At 39.8% G+C, this 24,384-nt stretch overlaps 1 protein-coding gene across 1 annotated transcript in view; it reads left to right on the forward strand.

Moving 5' to 3' along the window:
- Window positions 1-24,384, forward strand: part of xylt1 (xylosyltransferase I) — a 58,574-nt gene that overhangs the window by 20,460 nt on the left and 13,730 nt on the right. The window contains exons 2-5 of the mRNA XM_083566487.1: window positions 9,484-9,946; window positions 15,273-15,445; window positions 17,754-17,956; window positions 24,276-24,356. Coding sequence (XP_083422613.1) covers window positions 9,484-9,946; window positions 15,273-15,445; window positions 17,754-17,956; window positions 24,276-24,356 — 920 coding nt within the window. The remainder of the gene's footprint in view (window positions 1-9,483; window positions 9,947-15,272; window positions 15,446-17,753; window positions 17,957-24,275; window positions 24,357-24,384) is intronic.

Consider the following 24,384-nt stretch of genomic DNA (forward strand, 5'->3'; position numbering starts at 1 on the left):
TTCTTAGAACTGTCAGGTGCATGACTGCTCTGGGAGGGTTCTTTGTTAGCTAAATTGTTTAAGAGTGTCTCAGGATTTCACCACCAAATTAAACAAAATTTCATCAAAGTGAGATCAGTGAACAGTGAATCAAACTCCAGACAGGTCTTAGAACTAGAAGGAAATCTGAATCCGATAGAACCTTGAGCCACACAGAAGCTAAGATTCAGAACTACAATGATTTTTACAAAGTCAGGAACCAGAAAGAATTCTTGACCTGATGGAACCTTGATCCAGAAGTATCTCAGAACCTGATGGAACTAATAACCAAAGGAAATTTAGGAACAAGAAGGATTTTAGAACGAGTAGAGCTTTAAAACTAGAAGGAACTCGAAACCAGAAAAAGGCTTTAATTATACTGAACTCTAAATCAAAACTTGAAACACATGGAACAGAGAATCAACCAGAAGAAACTCCGTACCAAACAGAACACTGAACCAGAAAGATCTTAGAACCAGAAGAAACTCTGAACCAGAAGACAGCTGTAACCATTGCAAACTGTTCATCTGATAGAATCTTGAGCCAAATGAAACTAAGAACCAGCAGAATCTCAATCAAAAGTAACTCGGAACCAAAACTGACTGTGAACCGCAAAGAACTGACAACCGGAGAAATACAGACACGAGTCACATCTGTTTCTCTGTGTTTTGTGGGTGAAATACTCGGAAGAGGTTTAATGGTTTCTCATGTCTACACTTTTAAAGTTAGGAGCAACATGAAAGTGTAGTCACATGGAGGGTTTAACACTGACCACTGATTCATGCTTTAAGTCCCTGTGCAGCAGTGGGGCCACATTAACATGTTAAAATAAATTGATATAGAGAGCATGGTCATGTCAATCACGTGACTGTTAGTGAAGAGAAGAAGCAGCCGCTGTAATGTCGTGTTTGTAAACGTGATGTTCTTGTAGGAGGATGCGTATGGACCGTCCTGTTCCTCCAGCAGCAGCAGCAGCAGCTTGAGTGTTTCATTAAAAGGCTGCGAGCCGTGAATTGTGAATACTCACTAATTGCTGCACGGCCTCATCTGTATGCCTGTTTAAATGCTCTGCCTGTAAAGCTTTACCTCCCTCTCTCTCTCTCTCTCTCCCTCTCTCTCTCTCTCTCTCTCCCTCTCGCCCGAGGTGCTTGTTTGTTCTGATGTAACAGGAGTTTAAATAAGGAAAGACACCAGAGCCGCTCTAATACTACAGCAGGGAAATGCAGCAGCACCTTCCATTTTTATACACACTGCTCACACTCTGCTCACACACACACACACACACACACACACACACACACACACACACACACACACACATATATATATATATATATACAGTATACATATATATATATATACACACACACATATATATATATATACAGTATACATATATATATATATACACACACACACATATATATATATATACAGTATACATATATATATATATATATACACACACAAACACATGACTCGATCGATTACCTGATTCTCACTCTCTCTCTCTCACACACACACACACACACAGACTGAGAGAAGAGGAAAACATGACACGCTGTCGAGGCTCGTAATGAGATAAAAAGCTCACCTAGCATCTCTAGTAACGTCAAGCCAAGTGGATTAGCATCTTAAATCTTTCAAAGATATCATACACAAATAAGGCATCAGACTCAGCGGGATGAGTCGAGTTAAACTAATCACACACGTGTTTAAGCCTCGGACTAAACGTTTGTAACATATAGCGGTCAATTTTTTAAAAAGAAGCTTTAATGAACATATACACAAATGTAATTTGGTCAGATTTCTTCCCCTATTCACCAAACTATGTAGCCAAAAGTAATAAAAAAGTAACTTTTCCAGCCATATTTGATTTAAAGTCAGAGGCACATAATTGTATAAAAGGTCAACATTTTTCCCTTTACTTGAACTATGAGACTCAAACCTGTTCCAGCATGGAACAAATCCAGCTCCATGAAGATCTGCTTTACATGGCTTAGAGTGGAAGATCTCCTGATATAGATCTCTAACCTCAACCACAATGAACACCTTTTGGGATGAACCTCCTCACCTCACCTACATCAGTACCTAACTTTACTAAAACTCTTGTGGCTAAATGAATCTCCACAAGCACACTTCAAAATCTAGTGGAAGTGTGGAGGTTATTATAACTGGAGACTTACTGTTAAAAGCACATCCCAATCTTATGGTCAATTGTCCACAAATTTCTGCCCAAGTATTGTATATATAAGCTCGTTACATCACGTATACGTCTATAGACAGTAGATATTCGCTATATAGTGCAAGAAGTAATGCAGGGATCATAAACATGCACTTGGTTAAGCTATTAAAGCAGTTCATGATGTCATCAACATTCCGGTGTGGATTAGTTTGAGAATGTGAACAGTGTTCAGATGTTCCTAACACACAAACACGCTTTCAAATCAGACCGGGTTTCAGAGGCCGTGTTGATGGATTACAGCCGACTGGTCGATCCTAAACACCCGGTATAAGGAGTTTAAAGCTCTGTGTATGAGAGAGAGAGAGAGAGAGAGAGAGAGAGAGAGAAAGATCACACATTAGATCACACATTGCTAATCACACATTGGCCCAGCAGGTGCTTGGAGACCTTGCAAAAGGCCACATGAGATTCTCCAACGGATTTTTAAACAAAAATTTGCAAGCGGCAGCTCAGTTTGCACGTCCAAATCCACACTGGGTTTAGCGCTTTATTTTCACACTGCTGACACTCAACTCCATCTCCATCTCCATGTGAGCTGGAATGATGTTTTTTACACAACATTTAAAATATCAGTACTGGTGTGTTTGTTGATCATGTCCAGGATGAAACTTAGAAAGCGCTTCAGAAAAACAATAACTGCAGGAGGTCCTCAGGAGTTACAAGGACGTTATTCTGAAGAACACTGTAGAACAGTGTTCATGCGTCGCTGAACATTCCAATGAGTGTGTTGTTACCATAGAAACGACAACAAGACCGCCACTTAACAGACCCCTTATAGCCAATCAGCAATCAGAAAATTCAGCAGAGCAGTGGTGTAGTTCTTTCAAGTTCTTTCAAAAGATGTCTTCTATTTCGTTCGTCACAACTTCTAGAGGACGCAAATCTTTTATGACTTGACAAGTGATAAAGTTGAACCTGCTGCTGTACCTCTGAGGAACATTCACAGTGTCACACACATCTGCCTCACATCGGTCAGCTTTTAAACTGCTTACCAGCCTATTGGTTATTTTTGTTATTGTCTTTATTTAAAATTAAAGTACGAGTTTTCGGAGTGCACACAAACATATACACTTCCTCATTACGGACACGAATGTCTTCATCCCCACCCTCTTTTAGCCCCGCCCCTTTTCTTTACAGATCATATACAGGAACATGAAAAAAAACAGAATGTTAAATTTTTGCAAAGATTTTACCAATTTAACCAGTGGATTGAAAAATCCTGTAAAATTTCCTCCAAAAAACTTCCTCATCATTACTGCACTTTTTTCTCCTTGTTTCTTTCTCTTTTTTTTATTTGAATCTACAGAAGTGCGTTCAGATCACAAACATTTTTATACTGGTTTTGTATTGATTAAAATCAGTGTAGTGAAGCCTCCTGCAATGTTTGTGCCCTACGTAGGAAGCGCTTCATCCTTCCAAGGGGCCCTACCTTTTGTTGCAATTAAGAAATACTCCTCAGTGTTTCTGCTAACTGTTAAACTATTGGCACCCTTTGCTGTTTCGCTGCGACGCAAATTTCAACATCAGATAAAATCCCATGTCGGTGTGTAAACACACACATGAAGGTGGTGCAGGCGTAAAGACGAGATACACGACTTGTGGTTAAGTCTGTCACAATGAAACACATGCTTCACAAAAAAGTGTTGCTCTCTCTCTCTCTCTCTCTCTCTCTCTCTCTCTCACACACACACACACACACACACACACACTCTCTCTCTCTCTCCTTGTTCAGTAACAGGGGCGTGTGGAATGCACCTCCACAGAGCCCCTTTTGTTTCAACACACCGGATGTATCACCGTTCAGAGAGGTGTTTCACGCTCAACCGATACAACAGTTCAGACGACGGCCCTTACACAATCACCCCAACACACACATACACACACACACACACACACACACACACACACACACACACACACATGCAGTAATATTACATAATGTCTGAGCCATGTGTCATATAACTGAGACCCACAGCCATGGTTTTTCCCCATAGCTACAAAGACCTTGAAACATGCTGCTTCACATTCCTCATCTCCACGCTTCTCCACTCTTTTCTTTTTTAAAGCAAACTGTGTTTGAGGTGATTAAACAATTAAAAATAATAATAATAATAATAATAATAAGGAACATTATAAGCTTAAATACATTTCTAGATCCTTATATATCAGCAGATGCCTTTTCTGGAATGTTTCACAAAGCTGCTTTGTTTACCAAGCTTAAAATGCAGACAATGCAGGCATTTTTTGTGTTTAGCTCCGCCCCTTCATCTAAATGACATGGACGATAGAAAATGTGCATTAACATGACAACAGATCGGGATCAGTATTAGATTAGTCTGTAGAAGATCAGAATCAGATCAGTGTCAGGTTTGGTTTTGGATCTGGTATAAGATCATGGATTTGGATCTTTATTTCATCGTTAATTTAATCAGTTTTACATCTGTAATCGAATCAGTAACTATTGGATAAGTATCATGTCAGTATTAGATTACTATTAGATCAGTTTGGAAGCTTAGTGGTTGAGACATTGGACTTGGGATCTGAAGGTCGTGGATTTAAATCCCAGATGTATGAATGAGTTAAATGTAAGTCGCGCTGGATAATTCTGTAAATCAGCGCTGAATCAGTACAATTTTTATAGGATCAGCATCAGAAATCTGAGAAAACTCAAGATTTTAAATACTCCATAATATTAATGAGGGAAAGGTGAAATTAAGCCATGTTTCCTTCTCTGATCCTGTTACAGAAACCTCAAGTCTCATCTGCTGCAGATAAAAATATATATTTAGCTACTAAAATGTTTATTTCCTTTTGAAATACTTCACTTCTGATGGTCTAAACTGTCCACATTAAGACGGATAAAACACCTGACTTCTCTATTAGAAGTCACACAAAGCCACACAAACCTGTTTCCATGGTAACTTATGTAACTATTGTTATCATTATGTGACCTTTACATGATGTTTGCTCTATAAGCAAACCTGTCAAACATCAGGATTTCTCTGAGATTTAGTTTGGGCCGGATCTTGTTTTTCTTCCGATATCGACACGACTCGGCATCGGTGCAGATTTTCATTAGTAGTGTGAACTCTGCCGAAGCTGAGAAGACCCTGGGAATAAGTTCTCGGCTGAGAGGTTTGCAGCTGAAGTACATTTTGTGTCAACATGATTGTGGTGTTTGGTCCGGTGTTTATTGGTTGTATAAATCTCCTGCTCATTTTCGGCGTGTTTATGCTGTTAAATGTTCATCTGTGTGTGTTTGTATTTGTGTTGTATAGAAGTGTTTACTCAAAGTCAAGCTTAAGACTTGTCTTGTCACATGCACCGTTTATGCACCGTGTGGAGCAACACACACTCTGTTTACAGCACTACACTGTTTTGTGTGTGTGTGTGTGTGTGTGTGTGTGTAGGTGTGGGTGTGTGTGTGGGTGTGTATGTGAGACCCATATGTCATGTCTCTGGAGAAAGTCAACGAGGGCCGTCAGAGTTCATCATTATTCCCAGAATCCTCTGCAGTGGACATGTGACTAGAATTCCACACACATTAGTGTGCCAATATTTCTCGAGGTAAAAGGTCACACACCCATATCGTAAGGTGATTGGCATGACCCCTGACCCATGAGGTCTTGGGATCAGGTAAACGTCCCTGCTGTCCTGCTGAGAGACATGTCATGGTGTTCGTAGTGTCTGAGGGTCTGAGAATGAGACGGTCCTTGTGACGTGAAGTCTGAAGTCTGGCTTCCTGGTTTTAAGTTATAGGAAGTGCATTATTTGTCTTACAGCTCTCCGATCGTCATAACATCCTGTCTGTGTAGGCGTCATCAGGGAAGAAAAGGCTAAAAGAGCTGCACAGCTTTAACCTCTTCAGCCATATGGATGTTGTAGTGTGTGTGTGTGTGTGTGTGTGTGTGTGTGTAAGTGATGTGTAAACACACACGTTTTCCACCTCTGTGCTGTAATTCTCCGAGTTGAAAAGCTCACTGCAGCTAAAGTAATACACATCGACTCGTGTTGCTTGAGCTCTGCTGAACTATTTACGACTCTCCTAATCGTCCACTAACAGGGTTTCCATTAAGTCCCAGTGCTGTGCGATTTATGGCCTCTTTTGGGCTCTAAAATCGTATATGCTTCTCTACCTGGAGTTAGTAAGCTCACTGTCTTTTTTTTTTTTTTTTACACAATTTCAAATAAATGTAATAACTGCGGCTGTTCTCATCAATCTAATCATAAAAACATGGCAGGGTGGGAGGATACAAAAAAGACTAAGCAAAAAGCCAGCTCTATAAAGATCTGCTTTACATGGGCTGGAGTGGAAGATCTCCTACTATCGAGCTCTGACCTCAAACCTATTTAACATGAATGAATATGATTGCTGACTGCATTCTAGGCCTCATCACCTCACCTCACCTCACCTCACCTCACCTCACCTCACCTTTACACCCTGAATAAATCTCCAGCAAATCTATTGGAACATCTTCCCAGAAGAGTGTAGCTTATTACAACAGCAAATGGAGGATTGTCAAAGATCATTTGATACAAAGTGGTTTAAAGCATCAAAAATTTCTAATTTAGTTCCGTCCAATCAAATTTATAATCAATTTTATAAATTTTTAAACCTAACTTTTGCAATATCTTAAGGGAACTTGTTTAATAATAATAATAGTAGTAATACAATTTCAGTACGGTCTACATTTATTAATATATATATATAAAACACTATCTAAAAATGTGCAGGTATTTTTTCGTTACCACTGGAAAATGAATGTGATGTGGATATAATTCACTCATAGATCTATAAAGCATATTTGCACAGGCACTTTTGCCAGCCTCCAAGCTCTGTATGGATTTCCTTAAAGAGCACAAATGAATCATTTTAGTTTCCTGTGTGTTTTTAACACAAGATTTCTGTTTGAAAATCAACCCACGGACAATTCATTAGCGACTTTCGCTAAATAGCTGCGTGAATTCCTGGTGCGGCTCTGCACATTAAAGTCATATTAGCGTTGGATCGTTTCAGTTCTCCGATATATAACACAAAGTCAACACTGTGTTAGCCTTTAAATCAACACTAGAAAATGTGCTGAGAGTTTTCAAATATTTTTTGTTCTGTTCTGCTCTGTATTACTGACATATAAAAAAAAAAAAGAAAAAAAAAAAGAAAAGGTGAGTACTGTCAGTGTCGACATAAATGATTATAATTATTTACACACACAGGCAGGGGGTAAATATAGAAACCTGCCAGACACAATGCTAACACAAAGCTAACACAGCTGCTCAGTGGCAAAAAAGGCCAAAGTGTGTGTGTGTGTGTGTGTGATGCTATTGAGTGGATTCAGGTTTCATACGTGTGCTCTTCAGTCCACCCGGCCCTCCATTCAGATGAACAGCTGAACAGGTGTGTGTGTGTGTGTGTGTGTGTGTGTGTGTGTGTGAGACACGCCCATACAGCATGACCTACAGTTGACCTGAGACCTGTGTGTGTCTGATGTGTAGCCAATACTCTGCATAGCAAATCTAGAACCTTAAGGGTTCCTCATGTGTTCCTCAACAGTATGGCCCTACGTCCTTTCAGTACGATCTAGATCCTTTATTAGAAACCCAGAACCCTAGTGCTACCCAGAACTAGTGAGGAGTCTTTTGAAGCAGCCTTGTACACACCTCTTCTGCATGTTCTACTCACACTTCCTAATACTTACACAATAAACTTGATACAGATTTGGGGCGGAGCTACATATGAGCTCAGTTTATGATGCTATAAACATCAACAGCTACGAAACTTATTTGCTGGGTGTATATAGCTAACCAGTCACTGTTATTGACCAACAAATTGTAGTTGCTATGACAACTATGACAACATTTATTATGTTTACCTGTTTTGCCTAGCATAAAAAAGGTGAGGAAACAAGGAAGAATATTGAGGTACTGAGTAAATGAGTTGGTTTAATAGCAGCCAGCAAGATACAAAACGGGGGGTGTTTTCAACTTTGCATATTCATGCATATTAATGAATTGTGTATATTATTAAATAATTTATATTAATGAGGGTGAGGAGGACAAGCAGAGGAGAGGGTGTGCCAAACCATTATGGGGGATGGGGCTTAGTAGCATAGAGCAATGGATTCTGGGAAAAGACAGATTTATTTTTTTACTTTTTGCAAGTGATCGATCAAAACCCTTCTTTCTCCCCGGCAGTCAAACTCACCTCCTGTGGTTCCTCAGGCTATTAATCCTAGTGCCTGTAATCCCCCCCACCCACACACACACTTTCTGATAACACATTACAGTTCACAACTCAGGTCGGACTGTCACGACAAAAGTCTGTATTTTTTTAGCCTAAATTTCAACACATTTATAACATGGTGAGAAACGTCATCTTCTGTCTGTAGATGTTTCTTTAAAGAATGTAATGTATAATTTTCTTGATTTTTTCCTAATTTTTCTTAGTATCCTGGTTTTATCTATTATAAAGTGCAGTTTATTTTCAAATTAATGCAAAATCATGTTCACACAAATGAATATTGTTTGTAAATAGTTCCATAACATGAATTTTTCAGTCTGTTATCTGAAAGTGTGTCCACTGGGGGAATACAAATGAAAATCATAACCTTCATTTTGAGCTGAAGCTTTACAGTAATCCTTTTATAGTGGAGTCACAAAAGCAGTACCAGGGCTGTGATTTTTTCAGATTTGTGTAATTTCCCACCAAAATAAAAACGTTTAAATGAATATGCTTAGGCCACAAAATCATATCATACACGTAGTTTCTACAATGTAAGACATGTACAATATTTTCCAACAAAGTAAATCTGCATATGAGTGCCGTTTGCCGTAAATTAACCTAAATAACCTGTGATATCAGTGCATAAGCCCTTGTTCACCTTTCCTTGGTGTTTATAATTACATTTCACAAAGATCCTCATTAATGTGAGAAAGAAATGACTTCTCACGTACTCCCTCACCTTCACTGTGCAACTCCTCTGCATGCTTCACTCACACAGCGAATGTCTTAAGGAATGGGTGAGAGCTTTGTGGTTGTCCCGAGCGAGGCTTGATTAGAACGTTAATGGAATAATGATTTCTGTAATCAGAGTAACCGCTGTCGTCCTGCAAGGTCTAGTTTGGAACGTGGTTTTAAATTTCCAGCTAGGTTCTCAAGGTGACAGTATTTAGACTTTGGCATTGACATTCTCCTAAACTTTGGGTTTGTTTTGTCTCTCCAGGACTACTTACATCATCCCAAGGAGAAGGTCCGTGTGGACAGCAACAATGAGAACTCTGTGCCCAAAGACTTTGAGAGCATCGACAACAGTAACTTTGCGGCACGTCTTCAGACGCAGCGTCACGCTTCCAATAAGCAACAGGAGATGCCTGAGAAAGCTAAGAGCTCCAACGAACTCGTCCACTACAGCGTTAACCAAACAGGGTCGAGGCGCCGGCATGACGCCTCCCTCACGCCACTTCCTCAGCGCCATCACAACCAGCGGGTCAAGAGTTCAGGCACTGCCACGCAAGATATTAAATATGACCAGCCACCAAAATGCGAGATCACAGGCAAGGAGGCCATTTCGGCTCTGTCGCGCGCTAAAACCAAGGAATGCAGACAGCAGATTGCAGAAGTGTACTGCCGACACAAAGACAAGCAACTGATGCCGGAGAAAGTCACACGTTATTGCCCCCTAGAGGGTGAGTACAATCCATATCTTTAAAAAAACAATTTTAATTCCACAGAAAATGAATGATTAACTAAAGTCAGCAAATAAGCTTTTAAATTAGTAAATGCTATCAAAAACAGGAAGTGAGGCTGTATCTCAGCAACAGCTTCACATTCTACTTTTTTTAATTTAGTATATCTCCTTGGGAACAAGCGCAGATGGTACCACTGGCTTCTGGCTAAGCGATGCGGCTAAAAAGAGCTTGACCTCCTTAATCGCTGTTTGTTTCTTGTTGTTCATCTTCTGCTGGTCTAATTAAGAAAATATAAACCAATAACTAAATTATACATATATATAGGTATAATTTAGTTATTGGTTTATATTTTCTTATAATATATATATATATATATATATATATATATATATATATATATATATATATATATATATATATATATATATATATATAAAATAAAAAAAATTCCCATCAAACCCTCTATAATAAATGATTATAAAATGTTATTTTTTTTGACAAGCAGGAAATATATTAGTGTGGTGGGAATGAAAGATAAATAAAAGTTAAGATAATGGAGGTTTTTCCTGAATTAATTGCAGTGCTGTCAGTGGAGGTTTATGGAGGGGCTTCATTAAGCCTCACGGAACTGGCAACAGACAGCGGCGGCACTTGTAATTACAATCAGAGACAGGCTGGAAATGAGATTGTGGATTTCCGTGCCAGCTTAGACGCTTGTAATTGCCACGCTAAGCAGCGTTTTCTTCTTTTTTCTTTTTTAAAACTTTCTCTGCCAGTTCCAAAAGCTGACTAGAGAAAAAACATATTCATGTAATTATGTAGCGTTTTGTGGCCTGAACGCAAATCAGGGTGGCGGTTGTGTTTAAATAGAACAGTGACAGGTCCATTTGAAACTTCTGAACACAGACCCTTCCGGAAACCCTGATGCTTTCTAACAGATATGGTGAGGCTGTCTCCATAGAGACCAAAGCCTGGGATCTAGAGGGCGTCAATGCGAGAGTAATTCTAGCTAACCATACCAAACCACATGTACATCACGAGTGTGTGTGTGTGTCTGTGTGTGTATCGAGCTTCATGTAATTATCGGATGAGGCAATCGATGAAGCCTTTGAGGGCAAACAACGGCAGCTTTTCCGACCCGGTGTCTCAAACTACATGAAAGTCAGACCACAGAAGAGTCATAGCAGGTTTCTAAATCGAGGAGGTTTTCTAAGAACATGGTTTGGGTGGAGCAGCCAGGAGGAAAAGTCCATTCTGCAGCAGGAAGCCTGCAGGGAACTGGATTAGCGCTTACAGTAGAGTTACTTAAAACTACCCTGAAATCTTAAATCATTTACTGTGAACAGTGTGTGATAATGGTTTCCTTGAGAAAAAAAAAGACAGATTTTTACAGTAACCACAAAAAAGCTGGTGTGTTTTAAGCTAAACTGTAGAGATGAAAACAATTTTCTTTCTTTCTTCCTATCCTAGTCTTCTCACATTCCTATTGGAGGTACTAAAGGCTGATCTGTTTGCGTATTTTTGACAGATCGCTCAACCTGATAAAATTATATAAATTATGACACAAAATGCATAAAAAGGTTTTCAGGTTTATCTGTCCTTCCTGTCTATCCTCATTTGTCTTAGTTCCAAAGATTTCATAAAATGCTTTTCAGCATCCCAGAGACACGTATATGCTACTTTTAAACATACAGAAATGATACGTGTCTGGATATGATATTTATATATCTGTCTGTCTGTCATTCCCTGCCCTGTTTGCATGTCTAATAATACATGTATTATGTTCTTTTTACACATATACATTCAGTTTATTAGACACACACACACACACACACACACACACACACACACACACACACACACACACACACACACACACCCATAGTGTTTGGAATCTGTCACTCTGTTTGTTTGTGTGTGTGTGTGTGTGTGTGTGTGTGTGTGTGTGTGTGTGTGTGTGTGTGTGTGTGTGTGTATGAACTCAATGCGTCCATGTGTTAATGACAGGACAAGGCAGACGGAATGGGCGTTGTTGCTGCTCCTGAATCTAATCTGCTCACTCCTGTCCTTAAACACAGAAAAGACTTAGAATTGAGGACAAGGTGGTTGAAGAGCTCTGGACTGATTAAAGGAATAGCAAAGGCCCGGGAGTGGTGACTGGCTGCCCCCTTAGGGCATCGGTGAAAGGTGTGGGACAGTAAGGACTAGACTGCGAGACACAGATTACAGTCATTATTGCCCATCAGGCTGTAGTCGGAGCGTGGCCTCGCTCCAGAACCACTCTGGGTGTAACTTGATACAAGGCTCTTAAAATCGAATCCACCCTGGAACCCAATGTGGCCAGCTTTAGAAGCAGTACGTGATTGCTCGAGCGTTGCATATGTGTGAGTGTGTGTTTACACGGCAGGGCAATTTTAGAAAGCTGTACTCTGCTCTCGGTCGAGTCCTTGCGGTCTGCTGCGCTATTTGTGAGTGTGAGAAGGGAGGATAGTTGATGCTGGTGTCCTATAACTCGCATTCATGGCTGCAGTGAAACTCTTTCAGTGCGAGAGGTGATGCTGCGGTTAGGATGTGTGGCCGTGAGTGCCAGTGCGTTAATAGCGCATCTAATGTTTCCATCTTAATTCGGTTTTGTTGCCTGGTGTACTCCAGTGTATTGCGATCTCTATCTCTCACCCTCAACCACACACAACGAGGTCCTGCTAAAGTTACACAGCTCTAGTGGCTGTGCTTCTGTAGCTAATCCACAGCTCATCAAAACCACAGCGCTTACGCATGTCACTAACACGCATCCTTATTACAATTGATAAGTATTACTATGCATTTTAATATTAGATGTAACTGTTATTTATTAAATGAATGGTTTGCAGAGTGTATCGCCGCCCTGCTGTCTTTGAGGGAAATTACAAGTGCATTGATAAAACATTTATTTTTCTTTATGTAAATTACATTCCCCCCAAAAAAAATAAAAAACAACCTTCTACTGGGGGTGGGTTTATAAGGCTTAATTTGAATCTAAAAGAAATGTGGGATTTGTCCTCAATATGCTGGAACTATAGGAGATTAGTGGTCAGAATTTTTTTTGCTAAATTTTTAGGTTTTGTTTATATATTGCTTTTGAAATCTTAATATATTTGCTAATCAATTCAAGGAGCAAAGGAAGAACATTTTGACTTTAATCCCTGTGTAATGATGAAAATGCTTTTTAAGATTAAGTCGAGATGCATAAAGTGAGAAGTGTCCCTAACCAAACTCCACTGAGGCCATTTGGGACGAGGTTTGGAATAGTGAGTGCAAAATCAGCCAATACAAATGTTCAAAGACATCTCAGGTGGCTTCTTCATTAAGAGGAAGCCAGGAGTGAAAGGCGAAAAGAGAAGAGGAGAAATGGAAAAAAAAGAAAAGTAAGGAAAAGAAAAGAAGAAAGAAGTTTGAGACAAAGTGCACTGAAAAGCATTTAATATTAATTTAATATTTTAGCTCAAGAATAAAGTGTTATTTGATCAGTTTAATGTTCCTCTAGCATTTAAAAATAGGGTTCCAGCACTTTTGAAGGTACTGCGTGCAACACCGGGTTTTTTAAGCGACAAAATAGCATCACTTTGTTATTCAAATTGCACCACAGCTGCCTGAGTGAGCAGCACTCTCAGTGCTTCAGTTTCACAGCTGTTTTCTTTCTAAAGTTAGTTGATTTGTATTTGGGCAAATTTAAAAGGAGGAACGTTTTCATCAAACTTGCTCATGTAACTTTCGCATACATAACTTTTAAATGCTTTTTTTTTTTAGCAGAAAACAACTCCACGATCCTGATCACTGATTTCCTTTAGTTCCATAAGACTTGAATAACCTCTTGAAAAGCTCATTTATCCTTCTAACCCAACAGCTCGTGATATCATGATACATTATATTACAGTAAATATATTGTAGTGGTAATAATTTATAATATTGTCTAATAATTGTTGCCATAGAGCTCTTTTCATATATTGCACCATATGACGGTGTGAAGGTATATATCGTTATTGGGATAAATAAATAAATCGTGCGTGACACTGAGGGAAATGCTGGGAGTTTGTTAAAAACATGGAGAAAGAAAAACAAACAGATGAGGAGAAAAGTTCAAAGAGATGAAAAGAAGTAACACAGGCTATTGCGATGTGTATCTGCAAAGACATGGCACCAGTTTACACAGTGTGGATAAGAAGGGGTTTTTAACACATGATCAAAACCCTTGATCTGAGGTATGTGATTCCGAGCTACAAGTGCTTCAGCGAAGTGAAAGAGAAAAAAACTAATCAAAAAAGGGTGAAGTTTATTTATTATATAAAGTTTTTTGTCAGTTTTACAGAATAACTAATAAATTAAATAACTATAATGTGAAGCATATCATTACCATGAAATAAGTTACTCATATAGTGAAACAGAATTTTGGTCATACCACAAACCCTGTGCTTGACATGGTTTGAAGTGGAAGGTCTCCTGCTAGAGAGTTCTCATGAATAAATGTGAACACTGACTGCACCCCAGTCCTCCTCACCTTACCTACATCAGGACCTGACTTTTTTAACACCCTTGTGCCTGAAAGAAATCTCACAAATCTCCACAAAAATTAGTGGAACATCTTTCCAGGAGAGTGGAGCTAATTATATCAGCAAATGGAAATAGAAAAAAAAAAAACACAAACCAAACTTATGGTTATTGTCATTTCAACTTGCTAATTTTATAACATACTACCATGTTTTTTCATTATAAATAAATCAATTCATTTATTCATTAAATTAAGGTTTAATTTGTTTTCACTTGGATTCAGAGGAAATCTTTAAAGTTTGTTTGTTTGAAAAAATATTGCTGAAAATGTTTATAGTACAGGGTAAGAAGTCCTGAAAATGTAACATGCATAGTTTTTTCCCAGCATCCTTTCACACTAGACATCAACACTTTTACTATGATAAATGTTTTTTCCCTGACATCAGGAAAATAAAAAATATAATGGTATATATGAATAATACCCTATAAAACTGCGTGCATGTTTCACACTGGATCTAGTAAATGAATAGTTAAAAAAACAAGTGTAATAAATCATTTACAAATTATCAAGAAATAACAGTGTACGGTCAATGTGAACGAGTTACCTGTGCAGATCTAAACTATAGCAGTACTGTGTGTCTATGAATGTGTGTGTTTGTGTGTTTTGTAAATTAACTCTGCTGAAAAGGCAGCTTTACTCTCAGGGGGATTTTCCTCCATAAATAAGTGAATAACTGTTTCTGTGTGTGTGTGTGTGTGTGTGTGTGTGTGTGTGTGTGTCTGTGTCTGTGCTGTGCAGGTAAAGCGAGTGTGAACATGCACTGGGAAGAGGACTCCATGGAAACAGTGCCATCTGTACCTGTACGTATCGCCTTCGTGCTGGTGGTCCATGGCCGAGCCTCGCGCCAAGTGCAACGTCTCTTCAAAGCCATTTATCATACGTCTCACTTCTACTACATCCACGTGGACAAGGTATTACACACACACACACACACACACACACACACACACACACACACACACACACACACACACACACATCTTAGCAACTCTAACTATCTTAGTCAATTATGTCCAGTAATTCAAAGTATACAGTTTAAGAAAACCAAATAAGAAAATGTTTAATTCATCACCTGTAACTCATTTGCATTGAGCGACACCCACAAAACTCAATAAACGTTAACATGCGGAGACAGTTGGGAGCATGAATCCTATATAAATAATAACAACATAAAAACATTTACTTAAAAGTAGGATACAGGTGTTTTTCTGAACCTACAGAAATCTCAGATAGAGGGAGAAGTAAAAAAAAAAATCAAAATCTGATGTCCAAGCTGGCGGCCTCCATAACAAACATCCCAGCATTGAGCTACACTGTGAGGTTTACTTTATAACATCATGGGCATCATAATATAGCTAGACTCCAATCATTATGATTCATTGACTCATTATGACTCATTGCGATCTCTCACGTGTGGTGGATTATGGTTGGCCATGAAGTGTGTGTGTGTGTGTGTGTGTGTGTGTGTGTGTGTGTGTGTGTGTGTGTGTGTGTGTGTGTGTGTGTTAATGTATGCACAGGTTGAGACAAAAGGAAATGAGTAAGAGACATCATGTTTGGTTTCAGTTCGTCTCCCAGGGTGAACATCCTCTATCATAGGAACCATCTGAATATAAGAGAGAGAGAGAGAGAGAGAGAGAGAGAGAGAGAGAGAGAGAGAGAGAGAGAGAGAGAGAGAATAAATAGAAGAAGAGAGAAAAGAAAAGAGATGGGATGTGGGGGTCAAGAAATAAAAAGTGGAAAGGATATGGACAGAGGAGGAGAAGAAATGAGAGAAGGACAGGAAGGGAAAAAAAACACAGAACAAATAGATGGGAGGAAGAGTGGGAGGAAGAAAGGAGAGGAACAAAAAATAAAGAAGGAGAAAAAAATGATTTTTATGAATATAACTAAAAGCGTGGGAAAGAGAGAAGAAGGTAAAGAGAATGAGAAGATAAAGAGGGGAAAAAAAAACAGATCAGCAAAAATAATTGGAAACCTGAATGTGTCAGTGACGCAGCTGTAAGGACCCAAATGCAGGACGCAGACTAGAATGTTATAAAGTTTTTTAATAAAAAGAATCAGAAATAAATCCACACTAGTGAAGCAATGAAGGGCAAAAACCAAAACATTGAGTTTGAAGACACTGTCTAAAAACGTATAAACTCCAGCTAGTAGGCGACATTGAGCAGGCAACAAAGTCCGAACACACAGTCCAATAACCAAAAAAGGTTCTGATTAGGAGGCTAGAACCGATCCCTATGTGAAGAACCCTCTTGAGAAGCCCTGATTTATAGTGAAGAGGTTTGGCAGATAAATAGAGGGGTTCTGCATCTTGCTCTTCACTCGCTAAGCCGTTTAACACAAAGGCTGATGGGGGATTATTACAGGAGGAGACTCGGCAGCTCAGTCACGCTTCTCACACACACACACACACACACACACACACACACACACACACACACACACACACACACACACACACACATACACACACACGCACACCGATAGTGTGGCGACATGAAAGCCAGTTCATTCACACACACTTATGCGCACAGACCCGGCACATCCCCTCCCCCTAATTACACACTTCCAAGCATACAATTAATCAACTCCTTTAAATTACAGCAGGGTGTGTGTGTGTGTGTGTGTGTGTGTGTTATCTCTATCTCTAAAGCCATGTTAACACGAATGCTTTTCAGTCAGTCAATCATTCGCTGTCTTCCTGCTTTCCGGCTTCTCTCTTCTTCAGCTGCTTTCATGAGCTGCGATAATACGAGATGAACTCAGAGAAGGAGGAGGAGGAAGAGGAATGTGTATGTGTGTATGTGTGTGAGAGATAATAACACGGAGGAGAAGAGTGTGTGGAATGACCAGAAGAGAAAAAAGCACACGTGTAAAAGGCAGCTGGCGTAATGAGTACAGGTGGAAGTGGAGAGTCTTTTTTTTTTGGATGTATTTCTCCTCACTGCCCCCGTTTTCTTCTCTCTCTCTCTTTTGTCCCTAACCCTAACCCAAGTTTTCTTCTTGTTTGCTACCAGGAATGCATAAAGTAAACTTGTCTGTACAAAAAAATAAAAAAGCTTTACCTCCAGCTGTTACAAAAAGAGAACATAGAGAGAGAGACATAGAGAGAGACATAGAGAGAGACATAGAGAGAGACATAGAGAGATCACAAACAGTTCTAACGTAACTAATCCGACTGTTAAACTGACCCGAGGCTATTCTATCTCCCCACAGCGCTCGGACTACCTCCACAGGCAGATGCTAGAGCTGACTAAGCGCTACCCGAATGTCCGTGTGACGACTTGGCGCATGTCGACGATCTGGGGTGGAGCCAGTCTTCTCAGCATGTACCTGGAGAGCATGACGGACCTACTGGCCATGAGCCACTGGCCCTGGGATTTCTTCATTAACCTGAGTGCTGCTGATTACCCCATCAGGTAAACGTGCTGTAAAACATTCAAACAATTCATGGTGTGTTTTTATATCACAAGTTGTGTAGTATCCTAACATTTATTGTTCCTGCGCAACTTGGCTTTCATCACGTGCTAGATTTATTAAACTTTCTACAATATCACCACAACAGATCACCTGATTGCATTTTGCTAGTTACCCTGTACGGTTTAAATTAGACATTTACTTAAAGACACTTTTCCTCTGCATTACAATTCGAGAGTAAAATGAAATACTGTTATTTCACGGTTTGTCCTTCTTATCAAATTTTGCCACATAGCTGTTTGCCAGCCGTCTTTTCAGTTTTCAGTCTGTTGAAGAACATTTATGTAGCTTAACTTAACCTTAGATTTATCAGCTCAAGGCTACCTGATGCTCTCAGTAAAGTAACTGCCATCTCCATTTCTCTTTGATCACAATGTTTTGATGTGGAGTTCATTTGTTTCTTGTTTTCTCACCTGCTCTTATTGATTGGCAACAATCTAAGTGCTGAGCACAGAGAGGAGCCACGGGGCATCATGGCAGATTAGTTCCAAGCAATGTCTCTACTAAGTTTTGGGGGAATTAAGGCTAATTGATTGAGGCCACCAGTGACGGCATTTGATCTTGTGTCAGCAGGTATGATGCGTCATAGAGCCAGTGAAGGATTACATGGGAGAACGGCTTAGCCTGCAAACAAACTACAGGAGAATGGATATGAAAACGAAGGCAGGAAACCATATGTGACGGATTGAAAATAAAAATAAGCCCAAGAAAAAGGAACAAGATGACAGTAATGGACAAGAATGAGTAACAAGGATGTTATGGTTTTGCGGTTCAGGTTTTAAACGTAATAAAACACAGTCCCACTTCATGACCATAGTTAATTTACCCGAAAGACGGGACCACAAATCCAGAGGCTTCGGCAACAGACTGGATTTGAGAGCGTGTGGATATGTTTGATTTATAATTTACGTGGGGTGGGCTGCGGAATAGCCTGGACTTTCTGCCCGGTTAAAATCGATCCTTCGGCCCTGTCATTTTTCTCGGCCTTCAGAAATCAGGGGAAGGGAATCGATAGAGTTGAGCCATAAATTTCTATCCTGTTCTGTTAGCGCCGCTCTCCGAGGTTAATCCAGGTGCTCTATCTGTTAGAGAGAGAGAGAGAGAGAGAGAGAGAGAGAGAGAGAGAGAGAGAGAGAGAGAGATATTAAAAGAGAGAGAGGGAGGGGGACTGAGGGGGAGGGTTGGGGGTTGATAGCTTCAAGCTAAAGCTCCTTATGCAAGAACATCAAAGAGACGAAAGCCTTTCTTTCCAGCCTACTGATCGGGATCCAGGCACTATTTGGAAATAGCCTGGCAGGGGGGCAGCTGATAGCTCTTACCCCACATGCCATTCAGGCACTCTCCTTTAAAAAGGCCTCCTTAATTAAAGAAGTAGTTTTACTAAAAAACGGGAAATTCACACAATGCCTCACCATCACCAACCACTTTAGCCTTTCAAAGTTGATTTGCAAAAACAATGATTTTTGTACTGCCCAAGAGCTAAAAGGGTAATGTTGTAGGAATTATAAAGGAGGATACTGCTGGATGTCAGACACAAGGAGATTTTTCACCTTGAGGATCCCCATATGTGCTCACTTGGGTTCAGGTCTGGAGACATACTTAGCCACTCCATCACTTTCAACTACAGCTTCCTCAGCAAGGCAGTTGTCATCTTGGTGGTATGTTTGGGGTCTTTATTATGTTGAAAACTGCCGTTTGGCCCAGTTTCTGAAGGAGGGCATCATGTTCTGCTTCAGATGTCACAGTACATGTTGGAATCCATGTTTTCCTCGAAGAACGGCAGCTCCTTAGTACCCAGTTTTTGTGAGCAGCTTCAGAAGAGGCTCCTTCTGGAATGACGTCCTGCAAACCGACTTGTTGCAGCAGCATGCGGTCTGAGATCTGATAAGCAAACCTTCTGCTTCTGCAACCTCTAAAGTGATGCTGCAGCACTCATGGCTCCTTTTTTTGAAGCAGCTGCTGCACCTCACACACAGCACAAGGACTCGACTTCTCTGATGGATCCTTGAATGTTGTACATCCAGTGGTCAGTATAAGAGAATTGGACTCAAAGCACCAAAATGTAACTGCTCTAAAACAAGATTCACAAATTTGTATGTTCCTGTCAAGCAGACAAAAACATGAACATGATCTTCACTGTTGCGGAAATCTTCTTTTCGAAACGCGTCAAGAACATTATGCATTTCACGCCGGATCTCTGCAACAGTGTCAAAATGCTGACCTTTAAGCTGGATCACCCTCGGGAAGAAGGCGAAGTTCTTTAAAGGACCTCCTGATCTCTTGTGGTCTTCTAGTGATGTTCTTCCACTCTTGAAGCGTTGGAGAATCACCGTATGTCAAACATATGTCACGTCAAACGTCTCTGTGGCATCAGCCCAGTTTCACGCAGAATTTCACGTTTGCTCTTTGTTCTACTTTAAGACACCATATTTAGTGCACCATGCTAAAATTGTTAGCTGTACACTCCAATAGCATTCTGTGCTAAATTGTAGTAAAACACATGGATATTTCCTTGTTACTTGTGCTACTTTAAGATTGCAGAACACCTGTGTGTGTGTGTGTGTGTGTGTGTGTGTGTGTGTGTGTGTGTGTGTGTGTGTGTGTGTGTGTGTGTGTGTTGTTTGTAATGTTTGTACAGGAAACAGGCAGTAATGAATAGTACGATAAAAGGAACTGGGGGTCTGATTGAACTCTTTTATCCTCCTTAAGCGAGGCCTGTCTTGTCATTACGGCAGAGCGTCTCTTTGTTCTTCTCCTTCTTTCTTTCCGGTACTCACTCCAGCTACAATTCTGTCCGCACTCTGAGTGACATTCTGCGAAATAAAGTATGAATTGTCACGTTGTTGATAAGAGCGCTAGGAAAATATTATTTATTACGTTCCCGGGAACCAACTTCTCTTTAGTGATATGTTGGGAAAAGAGAGAGTGAGAGAGAGAACAAAGAACAAAGGAAGCTTGAATCAGGTGTCATTTAATTCTTCAATGAAAATCGTATGTTATCAAATTAGAGTTCTCAAATCAGATTCCATCGCTCATAACTATGTCAGACATTGTGTTGTTATCAACTGAAAGCACTCAGATCAATACACACAGGACTGAACCATTTCACTCAGTATCTGGGAGGGTGGAGGGGCAAAATAGAAACAGGCAAAATTGCTTCAATTATAATTTTTGTGTTTTGAATAAACGTTTGAAAATATTCAACAAGTTTTATGTAAATAGCACATTTCTTTGAAAAGTTTTTCTGATTAAACGATGTACTCAAGCCTAAGTAACTTAATTGTATCTCCTGTGTATTTGGGTGTTTAATTCATTGATGTTAAGTTCTGACTCACTGTTTCTGTTATTGTGTTTTGTTGCTTGAGTGATGTTACAGAAGAAGTCTAAGAGGGCTGTCAATCAGATTTGCTCATTATAATATTCGGCTACGCCAAATCAGACAGTCTCCAATAAATCCAGTCCACAAATTCAGCCGCTGAATGACACCACAATGTTCAAAACGTGGTAATGTGGTGCCGTTATAGTAAGATCAATGGAAGTTTATAGTTCTTGTGAGCTAGATTTTCTTCTCAGCAGTAACCTGCTATCTCCAACTGACCGCTGACCTCACGACAACCCACTCACTTTCCTTCTGCGTTATTCCTACCAACGGCCTTCCGCATGCCTGCATCTGAAAGAGACTCCTGTGACATTGTGGGAAGGCTTTGTCCTGGAGCACCATTCGTTTTGGCCTTTTTATCCTCACAGAATCATTCCTTTTTTCTTCGGCCCTGCTGGAAGTCTGTGCAGCTGTTTTGGTGGCCTTTTCAGTTGGAGGAAGCAAGCAAGTGCAGAGTCTATTGTTCTTCTCATCTCCTGGGGTCAGACAGGCTCGACATCACCCTCTATTGGATTGTCTTACCTGCGCAGTCTATTTCCTCCATCTATTTCTTTCCCTTGTTTCTTTAATTACTGTCAGGTTTATGATCCTAAAGATCTTTGTTCTATTGAAAGAGTTTGTTGTCACAAGTGACTGTGACATAATATAATAATATGAACCACATTGACCACAGCAACCTTAACATTAAACAAACACTTTCAGCCTGATTTCAAACTTCAACTTGAACCCTTAATTAGAAAAACTAATCATTCTAACTAATCATTTAACTAAAGGTTTTTTAGGCCAAAATCATTTATAATAGAGCCTTAATGGGGAGCTGTTGAATTCTGTAAAAACATACAACCATCATTTAAAACTATGAAATGATAAATTTGTGAGGATGATACGGAGCTAAGAGAAATGCATTCCCAAACTTTTCGTATAGAGTTTTACCAAATATCAACATGATACAAATTTTAGTTCCAAGAAAACATGGAAACTATCAAAGCCACACATCTAAAGCAACACAACACCATCAAAAAGCAACACAACATCAAAAGACACACAATCCTATCAAAAAAGACACACAGCACCACAAAAAATCCACATAATCTTTTCCCTATGAAAAAGTAACTTCCTAAAAGGACCTTTGGAGTTATAGCTTTGTTACAGCGGTCTATTCTTAAACTTATATGTCATGTCTGTATGTGAAACCTAGTGAAATTTTCTCTGCTTTCATAAGAGCAGGAAAATGTGACCAAAGAAAATAACATTCACAAATCTTATACAGTAAATAGAGATTACACAGAAGTACACTTATTAAACTCTGTACATGAAACCCTGTCCTCAACCTCGGCTCCTTTTGGAGAACACTTTTAGCTCCTGATAAGTACAAAAAGAGTGAAATACAAACAACATACAACACATGCTGTGTTCTCATTGCTGTAGCTGGTCAGGTTTTTCCTCATCTACTACATGGCTCGGCATTAGCATGTTGTGTGTGTGTGTGTGTGTCTGTGTGTGTGTGTCTGTGTGTGTGTGTGTGTGTGTGTGTGTGTGTGTGTGTGTGTGTGTCTGTCAGGCTGATGCAGCCACTAAGAAATATTTTGGTGTCTGTGTGGGTATATAAAAATCAAGCAGATATCCTTTGTGTACTTTGAGACTTTGTGTACTTGTGTGTGTGTGTGTGTGTGTGTGTGTGTGTGTGCGTGTGTGTGTGTGTGTGTGTGTGTGTGTGTGTGTGTGTGTGTGTGTGTGTGTGTGAGTGTGAATGATGTCCCTGACAGCCTGACAGCCTGCTTAAGGCTATAATTTTGTTTTATGCCAATCTGCAGTGGCTTTGGTACTTGTAGTGTTTGGGAGTTGTGCAGACAGAAAGGGTGTGTATGTTTGTCTTTGTTTATGTACATGCGGGAGAAAGCGTGGACATGTGATTGATTTGCACTCACAGGTACAAAACAAATACATTTTAAAGAGATATCGGATTATCACCCTAAAGGTCAAACAATATAAAGCATTTTCACCTGGACTTTTTATGTATATTCATGTGCTTGTTCTAAGATGTTGTTGTTTCTATAGCAACCAGAAATAGTTTATACAATTTTTATAACAGCACTATACACTGTATTCAGCATTACTTAATGACTGACAGTTATTGTGTAATCATTGCAAATACAGTGAAAAGAGATGAGATTGAAAATTGCTCTAGTAAGTCTAGTATAAAAAAATAAATCTATTGAGCTCACACATGAACAATAGTGGCAGTTGTAAAGCTCTGCACTGTATGTTGGCTTATCGTGCTGTTCATAATTAAATTAAGGGATTCAGAGAACACATAGGCGTACTCAGTTATCTGTTTTTTCCATACTGCTGTCACGAAGATGTTCTGTGAAAGCGTGCTATTCTTGGCTAACACAATAATGACAATTAGCCTTATCCAATACGAATTAAATGAAAGTGCCAGTAATGAAATCTAATTGTTAGGTGTTTCCTGCTCTCGCATCCCCGGGGCAGCGTTCGTCTGTATGCAGGTTTGTGTGTGTGTGTCACTTAATGAGAGTGCAGTGGCTGTCATGCTGTGGTTAAAGCAGGCCCCTCGTATCTGGTTCACTGCAGCGCTGAGTGCAAGTTAGAGATTTCCCAGAATCCCATGTGCCCTGCACTCATTTACACTGCCTCTCATTAGCCTGATTGATCTCTTTTACGCTCGTTCTGTTACTCTCTCTCTCTCTCTCTCTCTTGCTCTCTCTCTCAAATCAATAAATGCTGTATTGACATGGATTTTACAAATGAAAAACAATTGTCATTTGGTTAAAAGGACAAACTTGCTGATGTTTAAATGAACGCAGAGAACAAGAATGCTCTCATTCCCCTCACACTTTCTCTCTTTTTCCCTCCTCTAGGACCAACGATCAACTGGTGGCTTTCCTTTCTAAGTATCGCAACATGAACTTCATCAAGTCTCATGGGAGAGATAATGCTCGGTGAGTAGCGATGACAGCATGTATCGTA

This window comes from Silurus aristotelis (genome assembly GCF_946808225.1).
Source record: "Silurus aristotelis genome assembly, chromosome: 17".
In the NCBI taxonomy this organism is placed as follows: Eukaryota; Metazoa; Chordata; class Actinopteri; order Siluriformes; family Siluridae; genus Silurus; species Silurus aristotelis.